This window comes from Callorhinus ursinus, unplaced genomic scaffold (assembly GCF_003265705.2).
Source record: "Callorhinus ursinus isolate GAN/ISIS: 27379988/994484 unplaced genomic scaffold, GSC_fseal_2.0 scaffold8, whole genome shotgun sequence".
In the NCBI taxonomy this organism is placed as follows: domain Eukaryota; kingdom Metazoa; phylum Chordata; class Mammalia; order Carnivora; family Otariidae; genus Callorhinus; species Callorhinus ursinus.
The window spans coordinates 1563163-1583111 of NW_027397070.1; the positions used below are offsets into that span (position 1 = coordinate 1563163).

Below are 19949 nucleotides of genomic sequence, written 5' to 3' on the forward strand. Positions count from 1 at the left end.
TTCTCCAGTATAGAGAGTGGTTGCATCAGCCACCAGCACCTGACTTGAGAGGGAAGAAATACTCAGATACTTTCAAGCACAAGACCTATCTAAAATGAAGCCACTCGAAGTTTAGAACATCACCTTTTTTTTTTAAAAAGATTTTATTTGAGAGGGAGAGAATGAAGGAGAGAGAGCACTAGAGGGAAGAGGGTCAGAGGGAGAGGCAGACTCCCCGCTGAGCAGGGAGCCCGATGCGGGACTCGATCCCGGGACTCCAGGATCATGACCTAAGCCAAAGGCAGTCGCTTAACCAACTGAGCCCACCCAGGCACCCTAGAACATCACCCTTTTATTATCTAGCACCTGTGACAGTTTCATGTCTCTCTAAAGGAGACAGGAAGTTCGGAGCATTATTGGCCCTTTTAAAGGAAAAGGAGTGCTTGGGCACACCCAGAGGTGAATGAGTATCTTAACACGTGGGAATGTGCTGCTAGTAAAACCAAGCCCACACCTGACATGCTCCCCACCACAGTCTGTTCCAGATTTTTTTAAAAGGGACAATAAAGCAATGGGTAGCAAAACAAATAAATTACTTTTCATCTCTCAAACAGCAAGTTCGAAAATTGAAGGCACCTGTCCGGAAGCCTGGTCTGAGCAGTTTCAACAAAGAGGTGTACTTTCCCTTTTCATCTTCCTTGGCTCCAGCCAGTAAGAGACAAGAGGCCCCTGCTTTCCACATCTCAGGCTTGATTCTAGATGGTATTTAGTTAGACTTGGGATCTCGTTGCTTGGGCATCTCTCCTCCATCTTCCAAATCCATCTCTGCAGCAACTGACATACATAGGACCTGGAGGTACCATGTAGCGGATGCTACGAAGAGAAATGTGAGTCAGGACTGAGAAGAGGTCAGCTGGGCTCAACTCCGGTGGCACCGACCGGGGCTGGCCTGAGGGCAAATTCCATGAAGCCTTACAGTGAACATCGAGAAGGGGCTAGGGCAAAACTGACGGGGGGGGGGGGTACCAGATTGGGGTGGAGATGGCCACATGATAGCCGGTCAGCTCGAAGACCCAAAGGCTTACCCACAATCCTTCGGAGGCAGTGAGGTCTTCTGTGTTCTGGCACTCGGATGACGAGGAAGTAGAAGGGCAGGCCTGAGAGCGCAATGCCAATGCCGATGAGGGAGTTGATGGTGTCGCTGTAAAGTGGCACAGCCACCAGGAAGATGGTGCAGAGGCAGAAGACCACGGGGAAGAAGAGGCTGAGCTGCAGGCACAGAGGAAACGGGGGCTCAGCTCGCGGGGCAGCTGTGCTAGTCCCTCCTGGGAGGGGAGGCCGCTGAGCCTCTCTGCGCCCTTCATCACGCCCTAGCGCCCCCGAGGCCCAGGCAGAGGGAGGAGGGAGGTCACGTACCTTGAGGGGACGAGGCCGATTAGGCTCCTTCCAGCGCAGATAAAGGTGACCCACAATAGAGAGCCCCACAAAGAACCAGTAGCTGAAGCTGTAGTAGTTAATGAGCTGGAAGATGTCCTCCACACACAGGTAGATCAGTGCCATGATACCCTGCAGGCGCAAGCCCACGTCAGCTCCTCTCACGGCCTGTCACTGAAGGGCGCTTCCCCCTTCTCAGGGCCTCGGGGTCTCTCCTCCCCCGCCCCCCTTCTGTTCCCACACGCTTCAGCACCCTAGTGACAATAGCTCCTTCCTTTTCTAGTAAGCCAGGGGCCTCTCGATTGTTTTTTTCAGGTCCATTCTTCAAACCTTTGCCACAGATCAAAACAATTCCTCACAAATCTTTTGCTGAAGAGCCTCTCCATGATGGCTCCAACCTACATTTCCAGGCTTTATCTCCTACTACCCAACTTCACGCTGCTTTACCCCAGGACTTTGATACGGTTTTGAGGGGTTTTTTTAGTGCCTTTTATTTTTTAAGTAATCTTAAGTCCAACATGGGGCTCAAACTCACGAAGCCCCCGAGTCCAAGAGTTGGCATGCTCCACCGACTGAGCCAACCAGGTGCCCCCCCCATACTGTTTCTCTTAACTTAAAGCCCATCTCCACCTTTTGCAACCTATCCTTAAAAATCCACTTCAAGGGGCACCTGGGTGGCTCAGTCGGTTAAGCGTCTGCCTTCAGCTCAGGTCATGATCCCAGGGTCCTGGGATCGAGCCCCGCATCGGGCTCCCTGCTCAGCGGGGAGTCTGCTTCTCCCTCTCCCTCTGCTCCTGCACTCTCTCTCTCTCTCTCTCTCTAATAAATAAATAAAATCTTTAAAAAAAAAAAATCCACTTCAAATGTACTTTGTCTAGAGGCGCCTGGGTGGCTCAGTCAGGTAAGCGTCTGACCCTTGGTTTTGGCTCAGGCTTGGATCTCAGGGTCACAAGTTCAAGCCCGTGTGCGGTTCCGCCCTCCCTACAGAGTCTGCTTAAGAGACCCTCTCTCTCTGCCCCTCACCCCTGTGCACGCACTCTCAAATCTTTTTTTTAAAAACAAAACAAATGCACTTTGTCTAAGAAGTCTTTCTTCCTTTACCTTCTATTCCCATGGAAGATCATTTTTCCCTTAAGCACTATGTCATTTACTATCATGGCAGTTATTTCATTATATTCATTGTACTCTATGCTTTATCCTAGACCAGAAGAGGTTACTTTTTTTTTTAAGAGAAGATAGTTTTTCTATTAAATTCTATAAGGTTTTGGGAAAGCTAGAACAGTTGCTTCTACTGGTTTTGTTTAAGATTTATTTGTTGGGGGGAATGGTAGAGGGACAGCGAGCCTTAAGCAGACTACACGCTAAGCGTGGGGCTCCATCTCACGACCCTGAGACCATGACCTGAGCGGAAATGAAGTCGGACGCTTAACCAGGCGCCCCCACTGCTGTTAACATTTCCCCCACAGTCTGGTGGGCCCCTGACACAGTCAGCCCCGTCCTTGAGGTCACTTACATTGAAGAGCAGAGCAGGTACTGGTGTGAACCGCTCAACATGAATCAGGGAGATGGCATCAGGGAGATGGCCTTCTCTTGAACCCACAAAGAAAAGCCTATTTTGGGTAAGATGAGAGAGGCTGAGAAACTTGGGGGACACTGGGTGGGGCTGGTTCACATGCCACGTAGCCCTCCCACTGCCCTCCCCTCCTCCAAAAAAGTGAATAATACGGAATGGGGTTCAGTTTTGAGATTAGGGAGAACTAGAGGCTGCTGATGGAAACAACAAAGGGGTAAATATGACTTGGGGAACACAGTGACTAAACCTGGGTCCTGTAAGTCCTACCCTTCCCCCCATAAAAGGCACCACTCCCACCTAGAGGCAGCCACAATGGAGGCATTGAGGCCACCAAAGCAGGATAATGCAACCGCCAGCGGAATCGTCCAGTTGAAAATTCCAAAAATCTGGTCTGCAAAAGTCTAAGGGAAAGGACCAAAAAAGAGTCATTAGCAGGATCTAAAAAGGATGCAAGCATGTCCCGAGACGGCCCCGAAACTAGCCAACCCTTCTTCCACAGCTGGAGTGACAACCTTGTTAAACGCAGTATCCGAAGCATACTTTTTAAGATTTAAGTAATCCCTACACCAAACAGGGCTCAAACTAAACCCCCAAGATCAAGAGTCTGCCCACTCGACCAACTGAGCCAGCTAGGTGCCCCTACGCATACTCCTTCCAAGGACTACCCCCTCTCCAGGACTGGAGCTGCAGTATTCCGAGAAGCCCACAAACACACCCTCAGCCTTCTGCTAGTGAAAATCCTTTACCACAGCAACGGCATCACTGGCTAGGATGTCCCTCATGTCTAGCACGGTGTAATAGGCCACATTGGTCAAGATGTAGATGATGGTGACAATGGGCATGGAAATGCCAATGGACAGGGGCAGATTCCTACAGCCAAAAAGAATAATGCACACGTTAGTCCCAGGGTCACATCCCCATCTCCTTTAATCCTCAGACTCCCACACCAATCCAGGGATGGGGCCTCCTGTGCGTTTCCCCAGTGCTTTTGCCTTTGAAGCTGTGTACAACAGTGACTTCATTCTTGAGCTCAGAGCTTAAAGAGCATCAAGGGAAAGGAATATCACATTTAGAGAAAAGGCTAACCAAACAGCAGAACAAGGATTAATAGAGAACAATGTCACCATGTAATAGCACAGGAAATGGCGGGGGGGGCAGGGGGGCTTGTGGGTTTTTGGGGTTTTTTGTTCTTTTTTTTTTTTTACATCCAAGGCCTCTTGGTGTCAGGATTCCTTCTTAAGATTGGCAACATGGGAAATTTGTCTTAAGGTTGAGAAATACAAGAGGAAATTAGGCAAATTGTGAAATCCAGAGAATAAGGCCCTCACTGACAAGAACAATGTGTATATCCAAATAAGCAACCTGGGAACTATGTTCACTCCATCCTCCTACTCAGTGTGAGAACGTGGGGGGCCATCCTAACCAGTGGCTAAGAGAAAAACACAAAGACAAGGTCCTCTAGACCAATAAAGCTCTGACCTTCATAAACCATTCTTCACAGTGACAGGGAAGGGGCATACTCGAGTCATTTAGCTTCTGTCCAGTAGGTGGGAGCACCACCCAGGCTTTGGTCCTGCTTCTAGCATTTGCTCCGGGGATTGCAACACTGGCGGTGTGCCGAGAGTTTATTATTTTGACTTAAAAATTTACAGAAACTCCACTCCCTGGTAATCTTAGTTCCAAGAATCTGAATTTTAGAGCCAGGAAGGGCTCCAGAGATCATATAATTCAACCCCGTCAATTTACAGATAAGGAAGCAGGCAGAGTTGGCAGGGGACTGAAATCAGTGGAAAGACAGGCTCCAGGCCCTTTGACTCCCTGTCCAGTGCTCTTGTCACTCTGCATGACGGCCGAATAATTTAGAATAGCCAGGCTGAAGTAATGCTGCTAAATGCTGACACGATACCACTATGTCAGTACACATTTGAGAAAGCAGGAAGGGCTCAAAAGGAAAATGGGAAAGTTTTGGGGCCTCTATGACCTAAAGTTGTCTGTGTGGGAATAAGGGTGGGTGAATATCAAGGAAAACCCGTGAGAAAGCACATATGAACACATGGTACGACCTGCTGTAATGAATGCAGGAATGAAGGGACAGTTGTGACAAGGCCTGTTATCCGGGACAAGTTATCTCTCTGGCCTTCGGGCCTCCCATCTAGTCAAGTGGCACTGATAAAATCTGTCTCGGTGGTTGTGGTGTGCTCTCAGTGAAGGACAGCTATCCTTCTTGCCATGGAAGACTGATGGTGAGATACCGACCTCTCAGGATTCTTGATCTCTTCGGTGACGTAGTTGAGCGTGTCCCAGCCCGAGTAGGAGAACAGAGCCGAGTACAGTGCCAGGGCAATATCACCCATTGCAAATGATGAACCCTCAAAAGAATTCTCAAAGTGCGTTGAGGCTCCTAGAGTCCAGAGAACATGGAAAGGCAGAAGGATTAGTGGCCTACCCCCAGCTTCAAAGTGATTCAGAAAAGGGAGTGGGAGAACATGATGCTTACAGCAAGCGAGTGGCTTAGAACACCTTCGGCAGCAAGGGTGCTGGTGAGAGAACAGGGAACGGGAGACAGACCTCTACAGTGATAGGCTGGAGTGCAGGGGACAGCACAGGGATCTTGACAGGAAGGACTGTGATGGCTTTCTAGGGTAAGAAAGCACTACGGAGCAGGCCTATAGAACAGAAGTGATGTGGTTCCGTCCTGCCCTGTAAGCTGCCCCATTCCTACCCCCTTTCTAACACCACAAACAGCTGGCACAGGATGGAGGAAGGATAGCGCTCCTTATGCCCAGGGCAACAGACTGGCGGGGCAGGTGTTCCTACCTGGAAACTGGAGAGGAGTGGATACAAGGAGTTCATTTCTGCCCTTGCAGAACTTCCAAGGGCAGAACAATCATAGCCTACAGCACTGGGCTGGACAGTCGGCTAAAGCCGGCTCCCAGGGCATCATGGTCAGCCCTTTTGCCAAGATCAGCCTCCTCTGGGAGCATGCAGAGAAGACAGGCTTTGAGGTCAGTCTGAGTACAAATCCCCACTGACGTACTAGGAGCTAGGGACTTGGGCAAGATACTGAGTTCTGCAGCCTCAGTCTCCTCTACAAAATGAAAATTATGGCACCTAGCAAATAAGAATGCACAAAGGGCATTTAAAGAAGTAGGACTCAAAGAAAATGCTCACGAGTTCGTTGCTCTTCCGCTTACCCTGGCCAAGTCTAACAATGCCCGCGATGATGACAGCAATCAGCGCCAATACTTTAGCATAGGTGAAGATATCTTGTACCAGCGTTCCCCACTTGACGTAGGCACAGTTAACAAAGGTTAAGAGACCTGAAAAAATAATTCTGATTAGTAACCAACCCTACCACCCAAAGAGCCTTAGACCCCCCCCCCAAGCATTATTTCCACTAGCAGTCCTCTTTGGCCAAAGACAGTGTTTGGGCTCTGATCTGCTCTGTATTCAAAACCTCTGCCCAGCAGGTCCTCCCCGTTAGCATTCAAAGGCTCCTGCTAAGCATCTGCGTAGGCAGCACCACACACACCCTTTAGCACTTACCCGCGAGGAGGAAACACAAAGTAACTGGATTTTGCTTACATAGAACAGTGCTCACAGCAGTGGGAGGTAACCAGTAGCCATACAGGATTAGTGATGCTTTCTGGCTATTGGCTCTGAAAAGTCACCATCCTCCCAGCTTTTGCACCCCTCTACCTCCTGATATGGGCTCCAGGACTCGGCGCTCTGTGCTATTGTTAACCTTGGCGAATCCTGTTGTGACTTATCTAGTGCTGGGCCAGCGGGTCAGGACATGTGGCCAAGGATTCGAATGGAGGCCAGACCTCCCGCTACTGCCTGCCAGCTCAGCCGCTTGTCTTTGTACTTGGAAAGATCCTTGGAGCCGAGGTTCCTATAGAGTGGGGATGGCACTTTTCCTGACCAGACAATGCAAAAGGGTGAGCCACAAACACTCCTTAAGTCCTACCCTGGGGGAGAGGCAATCCCTTTACCCAGACGAGCTTTGGGAAAGTTCACGGATCACCCTTAGAGCCAGGGTTCTTAACCTAGGGCTTCCACGAGGCCTGAAATTCCTTGTAAATGATTACATACATATGTCCAAAGTATATGCATTTTTTTTTTAAAAGATCCTATTTATTTATTTGACAGAGAGAGACATCTTCATTAAAGATGAACACAAGCAGGGGGAGTGGCAGAGGGAGAAGCAGGCTTCCCACAGAGCAGGGAGCCCGACGCGGGGCTCGATCCCAGGACCCCGGGATCATGACCTGAGCCGAAGGCAGACGCTTAACGACTGAGCCACCCAGGCGCCCCCCAGTATATGCATTTTTCTAAGAAAAAGGCCCATGGCCTTTGTCAGAATCTCGGAGAAATCCCTTACCCCTAAAAAAGTTTCAATCCAGTACTTCAGAGGAAAGAAAATCAAGAAGGGAAGCCCACAGATGCTGTGAGGTTGACCCCTAGCCCCAGGATGTGGCCAGGAAGAAAGTGAAAAGGATTCTGAGAGCCAGCTGAAGGTTCCAGATCCCGCACCGGTGCCTGAAGCGTGCAGGGAGCCCGCCTCCACTGTGGCAGCCCATCACCTCACTGAGCCTGCCTTCCTGGCTCAGCCACGGGAGCCCCAGGGGGAGGGCTTGCCAGTCCTTGCAAGAGCTCGAAGGGCAAGGTCAGAATCAGCCTGCCTTCCCAGTGGAGAAAGGGAGGTCTGGTGCTGGGCTTGCCAGCTTCAGGCCACCAACACAGGAAGCCTCCTCCTTCCCTGTCCCTAATCCTCCTGTTGTCTTGTGTCCTGGCCTCACCACCCTGGCCCAGAAGCATCTTCATCCTGAGAAGCAGGAAAGACCAACCTCAGGGAGCAGCTGGCTCGTCTTCGGCTTCTCCCTCTCCCTCCCTTACACCCCTTCCTAGTCTACTGGCTGCCCACGTTCTTTTCTGCTCTTCCCTAGACGGGGCATCCTACTCCCATACAAACACTTGCTTTTCTGCCTAATAAACAAGACAATAAACAACCAAACCTGATCACAGGGCTGGGCAAGACTACTCCCGTAATTCCTCCGTGCTAAGTTAATAATTAAAGACACAAGCACACAATCTCCACAAGCACCCCACAAAGTGACCAAAGTGCCTGTATCTCACCCTCCACAAATCTTTCAGGTCCGGTGATCCTCCGCAGTCAATCACCCATCCTTTACTCCCCACTGGACTTCTGTTTCCTGCCATTCAGTAGCCCTCATGTCCCTTCTCTCCATCCTGTAACCCCTACGCCTCACCCTTGGACTCTGCTGCTGCCTTACAAATAGGACCCGGCCCAGGTTTCCGATTAGAAACGCCAGGGACAGGGCCGCCTCGGTGGCTCAGTCGGTTAAGCGTCTGCCTTCGGCTCAGGTCATGATCCCGGGGTCCTCGGATCGAGCCCCGCGTCGGGCTCCTTGCTCGGCGGGGAGCCTGCTTCTCCCTCTCCCTCTGCCTCTCACCCTGCTCATGCTCGCTCACTCGCTCTCTCAAATAAATAAATAAAATCTTTACAAAAAGAAAAACATGAGGGACCAAAAAAAAAAAAAAATGGGGGGGGCCACCTGGCTGGCTCAGTCAGTAGAGCATGCAACTCTCAGGGTCCTGAGTTCAAGGCCCACACTGGGTGTAGAGCTACTTAAAAAAAAAAATAAAAAGAAACACCAGGGACATCTGATGCTGCCCCTTCACAAGGGAACGGGATCACCTCGTTGAGATGGATGGTCCCAACACCAAGCCGGATAGGCTGAAGGGACTCGTTCTGGATCAGAGTCAGTCTGCAGCCATGTGCCACAGGGATCTGCTCTCGGCTTTGTCCAGGCACGCGGGCAGCAAACAGACAACTCATCATCCTTTACTACAACAAATTCTGAAATGAAAATACATGGATCGTTTGCATTTTAATCCCTACTGCTTCACGACTTGAATTCCATATCCATCCATTTGTACCCCTCCCTTGACCCGCCAGTTTTTCTCCCTCTCCCACACCTGAGCCTTATTTCTCAGCCACTGACCCACCATCTTGCCCTGATCTACTCTCTGTACTAAGCACAGGGACTCGGTTTGAATGAAGAAGGGAATCCTCTGGAAAGAAACCAGGAGCAGAGGAACTGCCTGAAGAGAGCTGGCCCTCACCCTCTCCAAAGTCCAGCTTCCTCCGGGGCCTCTTGGCCATGGGAGCAGGAAATGGGTACGGCAGGCAGCACCACTGACTGGGCTCTTTGTCCTCACCCACAGCGGACACAGCTGACCAGAGACCCCAAAGCCCGGCCTAGTGCACTGTTCTTAAGGTGGAGCCCAGCCTCCTGCTTCAGAGGCAGAGAAAGGAGAGGACCACGGACTTAGAGTAATATGGAGGCAACCGCAAGTCCTCAAGGACAGAAATGCCCTACCCTCCTACCACTAGGTGTAACTCCATCTCCACCCAACACCGGGCCAAGTCCACAAGAAGACGGCCTGAAATCACCCTGGACCCTTGACTCAGGTGCAGCTCCATTCCTGCTTTGACCTGCTTTGGAGGAAGGAGAAGCTTTGAAGAAGTCACTCCTACAATCATCTAAATAGATGCTCCCGAGGGGCGCCTGGGTGGCTCAGTCAGTTGGACGTGCCTTAGGCTCAGGTCGTGATCTCAGGGTCCTGGGATCTGGCGCCAGGCTCCCTGCTCAGCTTCCTGCTCCTCCCTCTGCCCCTCCTTCCAGCTCATGCTTGCTCTTGCTTGCTCTCTCTCTCAAGTAAATAAATAAAATCTTAAAAAAAAAGAGAGAGAGAGAGGTGCTCCTGAATGGTCATGAGAGCCAACCTACATGGGCTCTCCTGGAGCAGGCGACTAGTCCTAGCACTAAGGCCCAGCATCAGCTGTAGAACTAAAAGTAAGGAAAGCACACACATAGGTTGATCCAGAACAGAACAAAGCTTGCAGGCCCACTCCGAATCAGATGCCCAGGTTTGGTTTAGAAGCCCACATTAAACAGTCCCTGAAAAAGAACATTAACCCCACAATTCTCCCAACATTGTTAGTTTTTGGTTTTTGTTTTGTTTTTTTTCCAGCACTGTTAGTTTTAAATATGTAGAATGTAACACATAAAACGTAGGCCACTCTTCAGTCTATTTTCTGCTTCAAATTCCCAGGGACTATAAAACCTCAGTACTTTACCTATGAGACAACCCATTCCATTTTTAAAGAGATCAATAGCTCTTCCTTCCATGAAGCCAAAAATTTGTTCCTCACAATCTCTACCCAGTAGTCCTCTCCTCTGGAACCACACAGAATGCGGCTAAATGCGCATCCACATAATGGTCCTTCTTATCATTAAAGATTAACATCCTGTCCCCCTGGAGGCTTCCCCCTTTGGGGCTAAAAACCCAGTTTCTTCAGCCTCCTGTGTGCAAATGTGGCTTCCAGGCCACTCACCATCGAGAGTCTCCCCTCTGCATTCACTTCACTTTGTCAGGAAGTCGCTGAAACATGAGACCCACGGAGAACACTCCAGGCATTTTTGCACACAATGGGGTCTCGGTTTGAATTCATTGTCAACTACAATTCCACCTCAAACTGATGAGCATTTCCCTATCCCCCTTTTGGGGCCTATAAAAGTGATTTTAAAAAAAAAGATTTTCTTTATTTATTTGTTATAAAGAGAGAGTACAAGCAAGGGGAAAGATAGGCAGAGGGAGAAGCAGGCTCCCAGCCTAGAACTCTGTTCTAGGTCCTCCTTTCGCTTTCATATACACAGCCTTCAGTGGATAGACATGAAAATGTTACCTTCCACTCAGTTCTCTATCTTGAACTTCAAAGTCACCGGTGACACACCTCGGGTATCTTCTGACTGGTGACATCATTCATCCCACAGGATGGCAAAAGGATAGTTGTCTGTGGGCTTAACTGGCTCGAGCGAGCTCTTTGTGATATGTTGCTCCAGGAAAACCCCATGTCTCTGCATTAGGCTGCTCTACGTATAGCCAGAGTCACAGCCCCTAGCGAGCAGCCAAGCCTCTTAACTGGTTTGCTCAGGGCTGCTATACCCAGATGTCTCCAGAACACTATTGCTGCCATTTCCTCAGAAGGACCAGATGTAAGCTCTCCGAAAAAGCCTCAGGTATGTTGCCTAAACCCACAAATTTCAAGTCTTTCTTCCCTTTCTCTGCTGTATGTCTGTCTGTGTTGTCTCATGCTGGTTTAGGATACTCTCGACACCTTAAAAATCATTTTTCTTCCTGTCTTCCTTTATGTATTGTTTCTTCCACCCTTCCTAGGTGCAGTTATAGGCCTCAGACAGCAGATGGTCCTCAAATTCTTTTACCTTTCAGGCTACAGAACACTCTGCTCACTCAGACATCAGGGGTGAGAGCACCTGGCAAGAAGACACACCAAGCATAAACCCTATGGGTCACTGGACCAGAGACCTCCTCCTCTGCCTCCTGGAACTCAGCCAGCACGTTGGTCGCCATGACCCTGCACCACTCTGAAGGAGCAAGCAGGCAGTCTGCACCAGCAGGCCCTCCGACTAAAGCCACACTATCTGCTCCCTTCTCAAAGCCGCCTAGTCCTTGTCCATCAGATTCTTCCTGGTTTGCTCCACCTGGTACAGTTCAGGTCCTCAGAAACAGGACCCCAAGCCTGAGTGAGCATCAGAGTCACCTGGGGAATGTTACCGACAGCTTCAGGGCTCCGACCCAGCAGTTCTGATGTGGGAGGCCTGAGACGGGGCTTCCCGGGGGAGTCTGATGATCTGCCTGCTTTGGGTGTGCTCCGTAAAGGTACTCACTAAAAGAAAGCATCACCCACAGAACCACCTTGATCGGAACAAGCCCAAACCCTTCACTTAACGCAGTGCCCCTCTATCCTGGCTGCAACATTGGCATCACTCAACAAGCTTTAACAGAGTCCAGGGCTCGGGCCCTGCCCAGGACAATCAAGTCAGCAACTCTGGGGTGGAACCCAGGCCTCAGCATCTTCTCAAAGCACCCCGCATAATCCTAAAGGACAGTGACAACTGAGAACCTTTCTTCCCAAGGCCCCCATCAGTTCTCCTCAGCAGCAACTTTTCCGCTTCCCCAATTCTCGTTCTCCAAGCCAATTCCCATTCTTCTTCTTTTTTTTTTAGATTGATTTATTTATTTGTCAGAGAGAGAAAGAGAGCATGAACGGGGGAGCTGCAGAGGGAGAGGGAGAAGCAGGCTGACGTGGGACTCGATCCCAGGACCCCGGGATCATGACCCAAGCCGAAGGCAGATGGCTAAACGACTGAGCCACCCAGGCGTCCCCAATTCCCATTCTTCTAATCAGCGGTTCAGATTTATTTGGCTGGGGAAACGAGGTGGGAGAAGGGGCCACTACCATTTTTCTTTTTTTTTTTTTTTAAGATTTTATTTATTTATTTATTTGAGAGAGAGAGAATGAGAGATAGAGAGCACGAGAGGGAAGAGGGTCAGAGGGAGAAGCAGCCTCCCTGCTGAGCAGGGAGCCCGACGCGGGACTCGATCCCGGGACTCCAGGATCATGACCTGAGCCGAAGGCAGTCGCTTAACCAGCTGAGCCACCCAGGCGCCCCACTACCATTTTTCTAAAGCCCGAGGTGATTCTGACGTACAGCCAGGGTGGGGACCCACTGTCCCTCGCTCCTTCCCCAGCCCCCTTTAGGCTATCCCCTCAGTCTCTTCTGAGGCAGAGAGAAAGAGAACCAAAAAAAAAGGAGACCAAGGGTGAAACCCTGAAGAGCCTTGGGAATCAAACCAGCACAGGCCCTACCCTCTCAATACTGGTGAAGGTTGTGCCAAAGTTTACACTGACCCCATAACAAAGAACCCTAAGCTCTGACTCCAGCCTGTTTTGTTGGTGTGAATATGGGACGCGAAATGTAAGCTTCCTCACCTCCAACCTAAAGTGGCTCTTGAGAAAACTCCTCTGGCAAAGTAACTAGCTTCCAAGGAGAAAGTTCAAAGGGCAAAAATCATTTGGGGGCCGAGCACCTGGCTGTTCTACTTCATCAGCCCCAAGTACATGAATCAGTCATCTGGTATCAGAAGCTGCTGCACAGGAACGCATGGCCAAAGCTCTCAGACAAACGAGGAGATCCGGAGTCCTCTACGTCCCACAGGTGGCTCTGGGAGACTCAGGAGGAGCTATGTGCCCTCCCCTGTGCCCAGCTCCCACGGTGGCCCCAGCCCCCAGCCAAAAGCCCCCAAGAGCCCCAAGCATGCAATGCCCTTCTCAGCCAAGTGGAAGCTGGAGGCCTATCTTCTGTTCATTCATTCAGCTGCCGTTTCTCAAAACACCTACTCCATGCAAGTCACTAGGGTCAAGCATCAGGGACGCAAAGATTCTGTGTGATCCCTGAAGACCAGTGCTCTGTTCACAGAGGGGCCTGCATAGGTGCTGCAGGCTGACCTCTACGGCGCGGGCAGACCACCTGCAAGAATACGGGGAGTAAAATGCCCCATCAGTGAAAGGGGAAGCTGGAGCTGGACTTGGGTGGAGCCGGCCTTCTGGACACCTAGCCCTGACTCTGCCAAGAGAAAAGTTCCAGCTCTCGCACCCACAGGAAGAAGGATCTCAGCCCTCCTTCCTGATCTCTGAACTAAAGAACTAAAACAGCTCTTAAGTGATCCAAACAGAGAATGCCGAAAGTATTTAGAAATTAGTAAGACACATGTGACTGTGAATTAATAAGATGCATGTGAGTGAATAGAATTTGCAGCAGGAGATACAATTTTTGGCTGACAATAAAGTGTCAGGTCACTCACATTCTTACACAGATCATCTAACTTAATCGGACAGAGTAGGTCAACTGTCTTTATCTTATAATTGAGAAAACGGGGGCCACTCAGTCCATGGCAGGCTCCAAAGCTTGTATACATTCCAGAACACCGTGTGCCTCCCTATTTGTATGCAAAGATGTGGGATGACCTCCCTCTGGGGTGCTGGGGCTTCTGACCACAGAAAACTGGACCAATCCTCAAAGAACCCTGAGATTCCAGAATAATTGGCTTCAGGAGGGGCCACCTGCATACCTCTCTGGTTAGGAAAAGTAATCTTTTTTTTTTTTTTTTTTTTTTTAAGATCTTATTTGAGTTAGAGAGCACAAGCAGGGAGACCGGCAGGCAGAGAAGGAGGGAGAAGCAGACTCCCTGAGGAGCAGGGAGCCGGATGTGGGGCTCCATCCCAGGACTCTGGGATCAGGACCTGAGCTGAAGGCAGATGCTTAACCGACTGAGCCACCCAGGCACCCCAAAAGTAACCAGGACAGCAAGGTTCCTTCAGAACTCCCAATTCATTCATTCATTCATTCATTCAGCCAGCCAGCCAGCCAGCCAGCCAGCATGTACTGAGCATCGGCTGTGCTCCAGGCCCCATACAGACCCAGTCCTCAGTCTTCCCAGAAAAGTGAACGTAGACAATTGTAAGAACTGGGTGCTATGACGGTCTGTGTGAGGTACCCCATCCAGTCTAGGCCAGTGAAGGGGGTGCAGGTGGGCACCAGGACCACCGTTACCTGGGTTACCTGGACTGAGCACACGGAGGAGGCAGGTGCTAGGGCTGGGGGAGGGGAGGACAAATTCCTGGCAGAGAGGACAGCATGTGATTACCCCGACAATGAAATCAGCAGGGAGTGAAGTCAGCCACGCGTAGAAAAAAACTTACTTAAGCAATCATCAGTAAATGACTTCAAGGTCTAGTAGCAATACTAGCCTAGCTAGGGCTGTAGTTCATCAGCAGTTCTAAAGGAAGACTATACCCGGAAAAGGACAGTGAGCCACCATGACAGGAGCAGAAACTCTATTTGCTCTCTTGAAATGGTCACTGTTTGAATAGAAAAGGAGGAAAGTATGGGAAAAATAGAGATCACGCCTCTATGAGAAGAGACCCCATTCTACAGATGAGGAACCTGAGACTCATAAATTTGGCCTGATGCCATGCTTTTTTTTTTTTTTTAGATTTTATTTATTTATTTGACAGAGAGAGACACAGCAGGAGAGGGAACACAAGCAGGGGAGGCGTGGCAGAGGGAGAAGCAGGCTTCCCGCGGAGCAGGGAGCCCGATGTGGGGCTCGATCCCAGGACCCTGGGATCGTGACCTGAGCCGAAGGCAGACGCTTAACGACTGAGCCACCCAGGCGCCCCGCCATGCTCCTACCCACCATGCACTGCTGCTTCCCAAAGGGACGAGAGGATCCTCTACACTGGTCAAAGGAGAGAAATGCCGACTCAGGGCACCCAAGCATTCCAACCACGGGCAAGACCTTATTGTTAAGGATATTTCATCCAGCTTTTCCAGAAATATACCCCCAAACCAACCTAAGGCAGACTTAAGTTTTTCCCATAAACTCCTCCCTCAACCTTGATCCCTCCCTCTAACTACCACCCTCCTTGTCTTCAGAGTCAGCCTTCTGGAAAGGCTATCTAGATCCTCTCCCCTTCCCTCGACTAACATCCACTCCACCACTCCAGCTGAAGACAGTTTTCCTTGACCTCCTGCTTGCCAATTCCAAATGATATTCCATGCCTTATCTTACTTAGCAGTCCCTCCACAAAGGCTACTTTTGAGGGTAAACCCACCACCTTTGGGTATGCTGCCCCTGCTCTGGGCTCCCACAACCCCACACTAACCACACTGCGACAGAATGGTTTATATATCTGTTTCTACCATCAACTGGGAGCCACATGAGAGCAGACTGAGGAACAACCGTCCTTGGATCCCTAGGGCCTAGCTCAGAGGTAGGCACAGAGCAGACACTCAGATTTCACTGGATGAATAAACAATCCCTCTGAAATCTGACTCTACCCTCACTGCCCTGAAATTTCCCTCTCCAGAGTCACGGTGGCCTCCTGTTGATACATCCAGGCCACTGCCCCTCCTTATCTAGCTTGGCCCCTTAGCAGATTGCATACTGTTGACCACCAACTCCTCCTCAAATTGCTCTCTTCTACTCACTGCATTCCATTTCCCTCTTATTTCTCTAGATGCTTCTTCTCCTTTTTGCAGAGTATTTATCCTTCAATGTTGGCATTCCTGAGAATGCTATCCTAAGCTCTTTCCTCCTCTCTTGCTACAACCTGGCCCAAGATCACCTTATCTGCTGATTCCAATGACCGTCTCTACACTGATGATTCCCAAAAGCATATCACCAGCCCAACTATTGTGATTGCAGATATATATGAACATCCAACCACCTACTGGACATCAGCAGGCGCAAACTCAACCTATCCAAAACCAATCCTATCAATTTCTCTCAACTTACTTCTCCTCCAGTCTAACTCCCTATAAGTAACTGGCAGCACCATCCACCCAGTTGCCTGAGCCAGAAACCTGGCCATCTTACCCTCCTCAACTACTACCCATATCTAATTAGTATCCAAGTCTTAAACCAGTCTCCTCCTCTCTCATCCCATGACTCTAATCCAAACCACCATCACCAGGGATCATGGTAACAGCTTCCTAACTGGTCTCCCTGCTTTCAGTTCTGCAAACTGAAGTCGGAGTAACTTCCTAAAAATCACAAATTCGGGATGCATGGGTGGCTCAGTCAGTTAAGTGTCTGCCTTCTGCTCAGTTCATGATCCCAGGGTCCTGGGACCAAGTCCCACAGCCAGCTCCTTGCTATGCGGGGAGTCTGCTTCTCCCTCTGCTTGCTGCTCCCCCTGCTTGTGCTCTCTCTTTCTCTCACTCTCTCACGAATAAAAGCTTTTTTTTCTTAAAGATTTTATTTATTCTTCAACAGAGAGAGAGAGACAGCGAGAGAGGGAACACAAGCAGGGGGAGTGGGAGGGGGAGAAGCAGGCTTCCCGCTGAGCAGGGAGCCCGATGTGGGGACTCGATCCCAGGACCCCGGGATCATGACCTGAGCTGAAGGCAGACGCTTAACGACTGAGCCACCCAGGCGCCCACGAATAAAATCTTTTTAAAAAATAAATAAAAAATAAAAATCACAAATTCTAAGATCTAAATCACAAATGACACAAGTCACTCTTCTGTTTTACACCTAAATAGGTTTTTCATTGCCTTAGGAGAAAGCCCACCAAACTCCTTAATATGGTTTGGGCAATATTTTCCAAAGTATTTTCCAAAGATGTCTCAACAATATCTCCCAGGTAGAGACATTCACAGAAGACCATTCATTCCTGAGATGAAGAGGCACAGACCCTATCTCTGGACGGTCAGAGTGTTGAAGTCACATTGTAATCTTGCGGCCGGCTGCCCGCCCCGCCCCCAGCGCACGCACACGCACGCACACGCACGCACACGCACGCACACGCACGCACACGCACGCACACACCAAGAGCTCCATAAAAACAACGAGCGGTGCCGGGGAAATGAACGTTCAACAAGTAGTCACGAAGTACTTGCCAATCTGAAGCCCCATCTCTTTCCTGAGCTCCAAATGGGCAAATCCACCTACTAGCCTACAAATAAATTTCAGATGCAACATAATTCCATCTTCCCCACCCCCGTAAATGATGCCACCACCTACCCAAACCAGAAACCTCAGCTTTTCCTTCAAGCAATCTTTATCAAGCTTCTCTCTTTGTCTCTTTGCTGGGGATGCAGTGGATCCTAAGACAGGCTTAGCCCCTGTGGCACAGAATTTACAGGCTGGTGAATGCTTTCCTCATCACCTACCTCTCTCTTACACCGGACATCCCAATGAGTATCATTGGTTATACAGATTATACCTTCTAAATTGCTCCCCTACCTGTCCTTTCCTGGAGACGCCATCGCCTAAGTAAGCCACACTCCCGCCGCCACTGCCCTAGTTCAGGCTTCTGTCATTTCCTGCCTGGATTGCCAGAGAGCTTCCTAATCTGTGTCTCTGCCACCAGCCTTGCAAGATCTTAAGTCCCACGCCAGCTACACTGTTCCCCTGCTTAAAACCCTTCAGTGGCTCCTCAGACACTTTAGGGTAAAATCTAAACTCCCTAGGAACATTTATTTGCCTCGTGCTCTAGCCCCTTGCCTCCCTTTGTCCCCTCACATCCCACAATGGCCCCCCCACACCCCACACCCCACACTTTTTCTCCCCTTTGTGCTTGACATTGTCTGTCCTTTACATCCCTATGCCTAGAATGTCCTTGCCCCTTCTTCATTCATTCATTCCCTCAGTTTTATTGAGTACCTAGCAGATGCCAGGCACTGTTCTAGATGCTGGAGATTCAGCAGTGAGCAACACAAAGTGCTTCCTCTTCTGATGTTTACATTCTAGAGGGAAAGACAAACAATAAACAAGTAAATATTTAATGCCAGGTGGTGACAGGGGCTATAAAGAAAAACAAAACAGGATTGGAAACTGAGAGTGACCCCTTGAGACAGGATAAGTCTCCGGTGAGGTAATATCTATACAAAGACATGAATGGAGTGGGGGTTGGGGGGCAGGCTCTGAGGGTATCTGGCGAAAGAGCCTTCCCAGCAGAAGGCACAATAAAGTACAAAACCCCTGAAGCAGGAACAGACCAGGCAAACTGGAGGAAAAACAAAGAGGGCTGGTGTAGCTGGAACAGAGAAAGTGAGGGTGAAAGAGAAGTCAGAGAGAAGAGAAATGGAGCAGGCCTCGCAGGTCATGCTAAGCGGGCGCTTCAACCACGCCTGGACTCCATTTCATCCTTCCGTGTTGCGTGCAGACATCTCCTGAGTAAGGCGCTCTCCACCCCCTCCCAGCGCTGACCAACCATATGTAGGTTTCATTGGCTACTTTGCCTATCTCCACCACCACACCATTGAGTTCCCTGCTCTACCTCTCAGCTCCGTATTTTGGGGAGCCCATCACGTTCTGTAAATTTTTCTTCCATGGTCAAAACTTTCTTCCTTTGTTCCAATTCCATGCCCCGCAAGCAATTCCCTGATTACTCAATGGGTTTCCTAGGGACTATGGTATTAGGAAGCCTTAATAGTGAGCACTCACCTTCTGTTCATTAGAAATTACACATGTGGGCGCCTGGGTGGCTCAGTTGGTTAAGCGACTGCCTTCGGCTCAGGTCATGATCCTGGAGTCCCGGGATCGAGTCCCACACCAGGCTTCCTGCTCAGTAGGAAGCCTGCTTCTCCCTCTGACCCTCTTCCCTCTCGTGCTTTCTATCTCTCATTCTCTCTCTCTCAAATAAATAAATAAAATCTTTAAAAAAAAAAAAAAGAAATTACACATGTACACTCACCATTGTACAGTCGTAGACTAGCATCATCATTTACACATCAGTTTCTTTTTTAGGTAAGTCAGACTCCGTGGATGGGAAAATGACCAACTCTGGGTCACAAAGACCCAAGGAAGGCACTGCTCAGGGAAGGACCCCATAAGCAGTCCAGCAGAAGCCCCAGATGGCCCTCCGCTCATCACTCGGCTCACCTTCCCTATTTCAGATGGAGGCCCTATCACTGCCCACCTGTCCAAGCTTGAACCCTTAGCATCACCTCTGAGAACTCCCCAACACATCTCCAGCCAAAAGTCCTAGAAATTCCACCGTATAACTATTTCTTTATCAGTCCCCTCATCTCTGGTCCAAAGGCCTTGCCCACAGTGCAGGCCTCACTATCCTTCACGTGGACTCAGGTTTCAGCTCCCTAAACCGGTCTGCCCACTTCAGACTCTCACACTTGCCAAAAACACTCCACGTGGCAGAGTTCTTCTCCCAAGCAAATCTGATTTTGCTTCCCCACTTACAATCAACAGCGTCGCCCCACTTTCCAGATAAAGTCTAACCTGTTTAGGCAACGTATAAACCCGTCCGGAGCTGGCCCTGGGCTACATTTCCAGTGTCTATCTTCTCACCCTCTCCCACCCCGCATTCCAGCCACACCAACCACCTGAATTCCCTGAACATTCCATGCCTTTTTGCACCTCCACACCTTCTATGCTCTCTTCCCCACAGGAAGAAAGTTGTCCTGCTCATTCCCATGGTGCCTCCATCAACCACACTTACTCTCCTGCATGACAACTATTGGCCAACATAGCTGTCTCCCTC

At 49.9% G+C, this 19949-nt stretch overlaps 1 protein-coding gene across 6 annotated transcripts in view; it reads right to left on the minus strand.

Annotated features, from left to right (window-relative positions):
• Positions 1 to 124: 124 nt before the first annotated feature.
• Positions 125 to 19949, minus strand: part of SLC7A7 (solute carrier family 7 member 7) — a 29719-nt gene continuing 9894 nt past the window's right edge. For all 6 annotated transcript variants that reach the window (XM_025870355.2, XM_025870356.2, XM_025870353.2 and 3 more), the window contains 8 exons: positions 6181 to 6306; positions 5243 to 5387; positions 3733 to 3856; positions 3284 to 3387; positions 2927 to 3023; positions 1396 to 1545; positions 1065 to 1248; positions 125 to 852 (listed from right to left, as the gene is read on the minus strand). In XM_025870355.2, the coding sequence (XP_025726140.1) occupies positions 746 to 852; positions 1065 to 1248; positions 1396 to 1545; positions 2927 to 3023; positions 3284 to 3387; positions 3733 to 3856; positions 5243 to 5387; positions 6181 to 6306 (1037 nt within the window). In that variant the 3' untranslated portion in view covers positions 125 to 745. The remainder of the gene's footprint in view (positions 853 to 1064; positions 1249 to 1395; positions 1546 to 2926; positions 3024 to 3283; positions 3388 to 3732; positions 3857 to 5242; positions 5388 to 6180; positions 6307 to 19949) is intronic.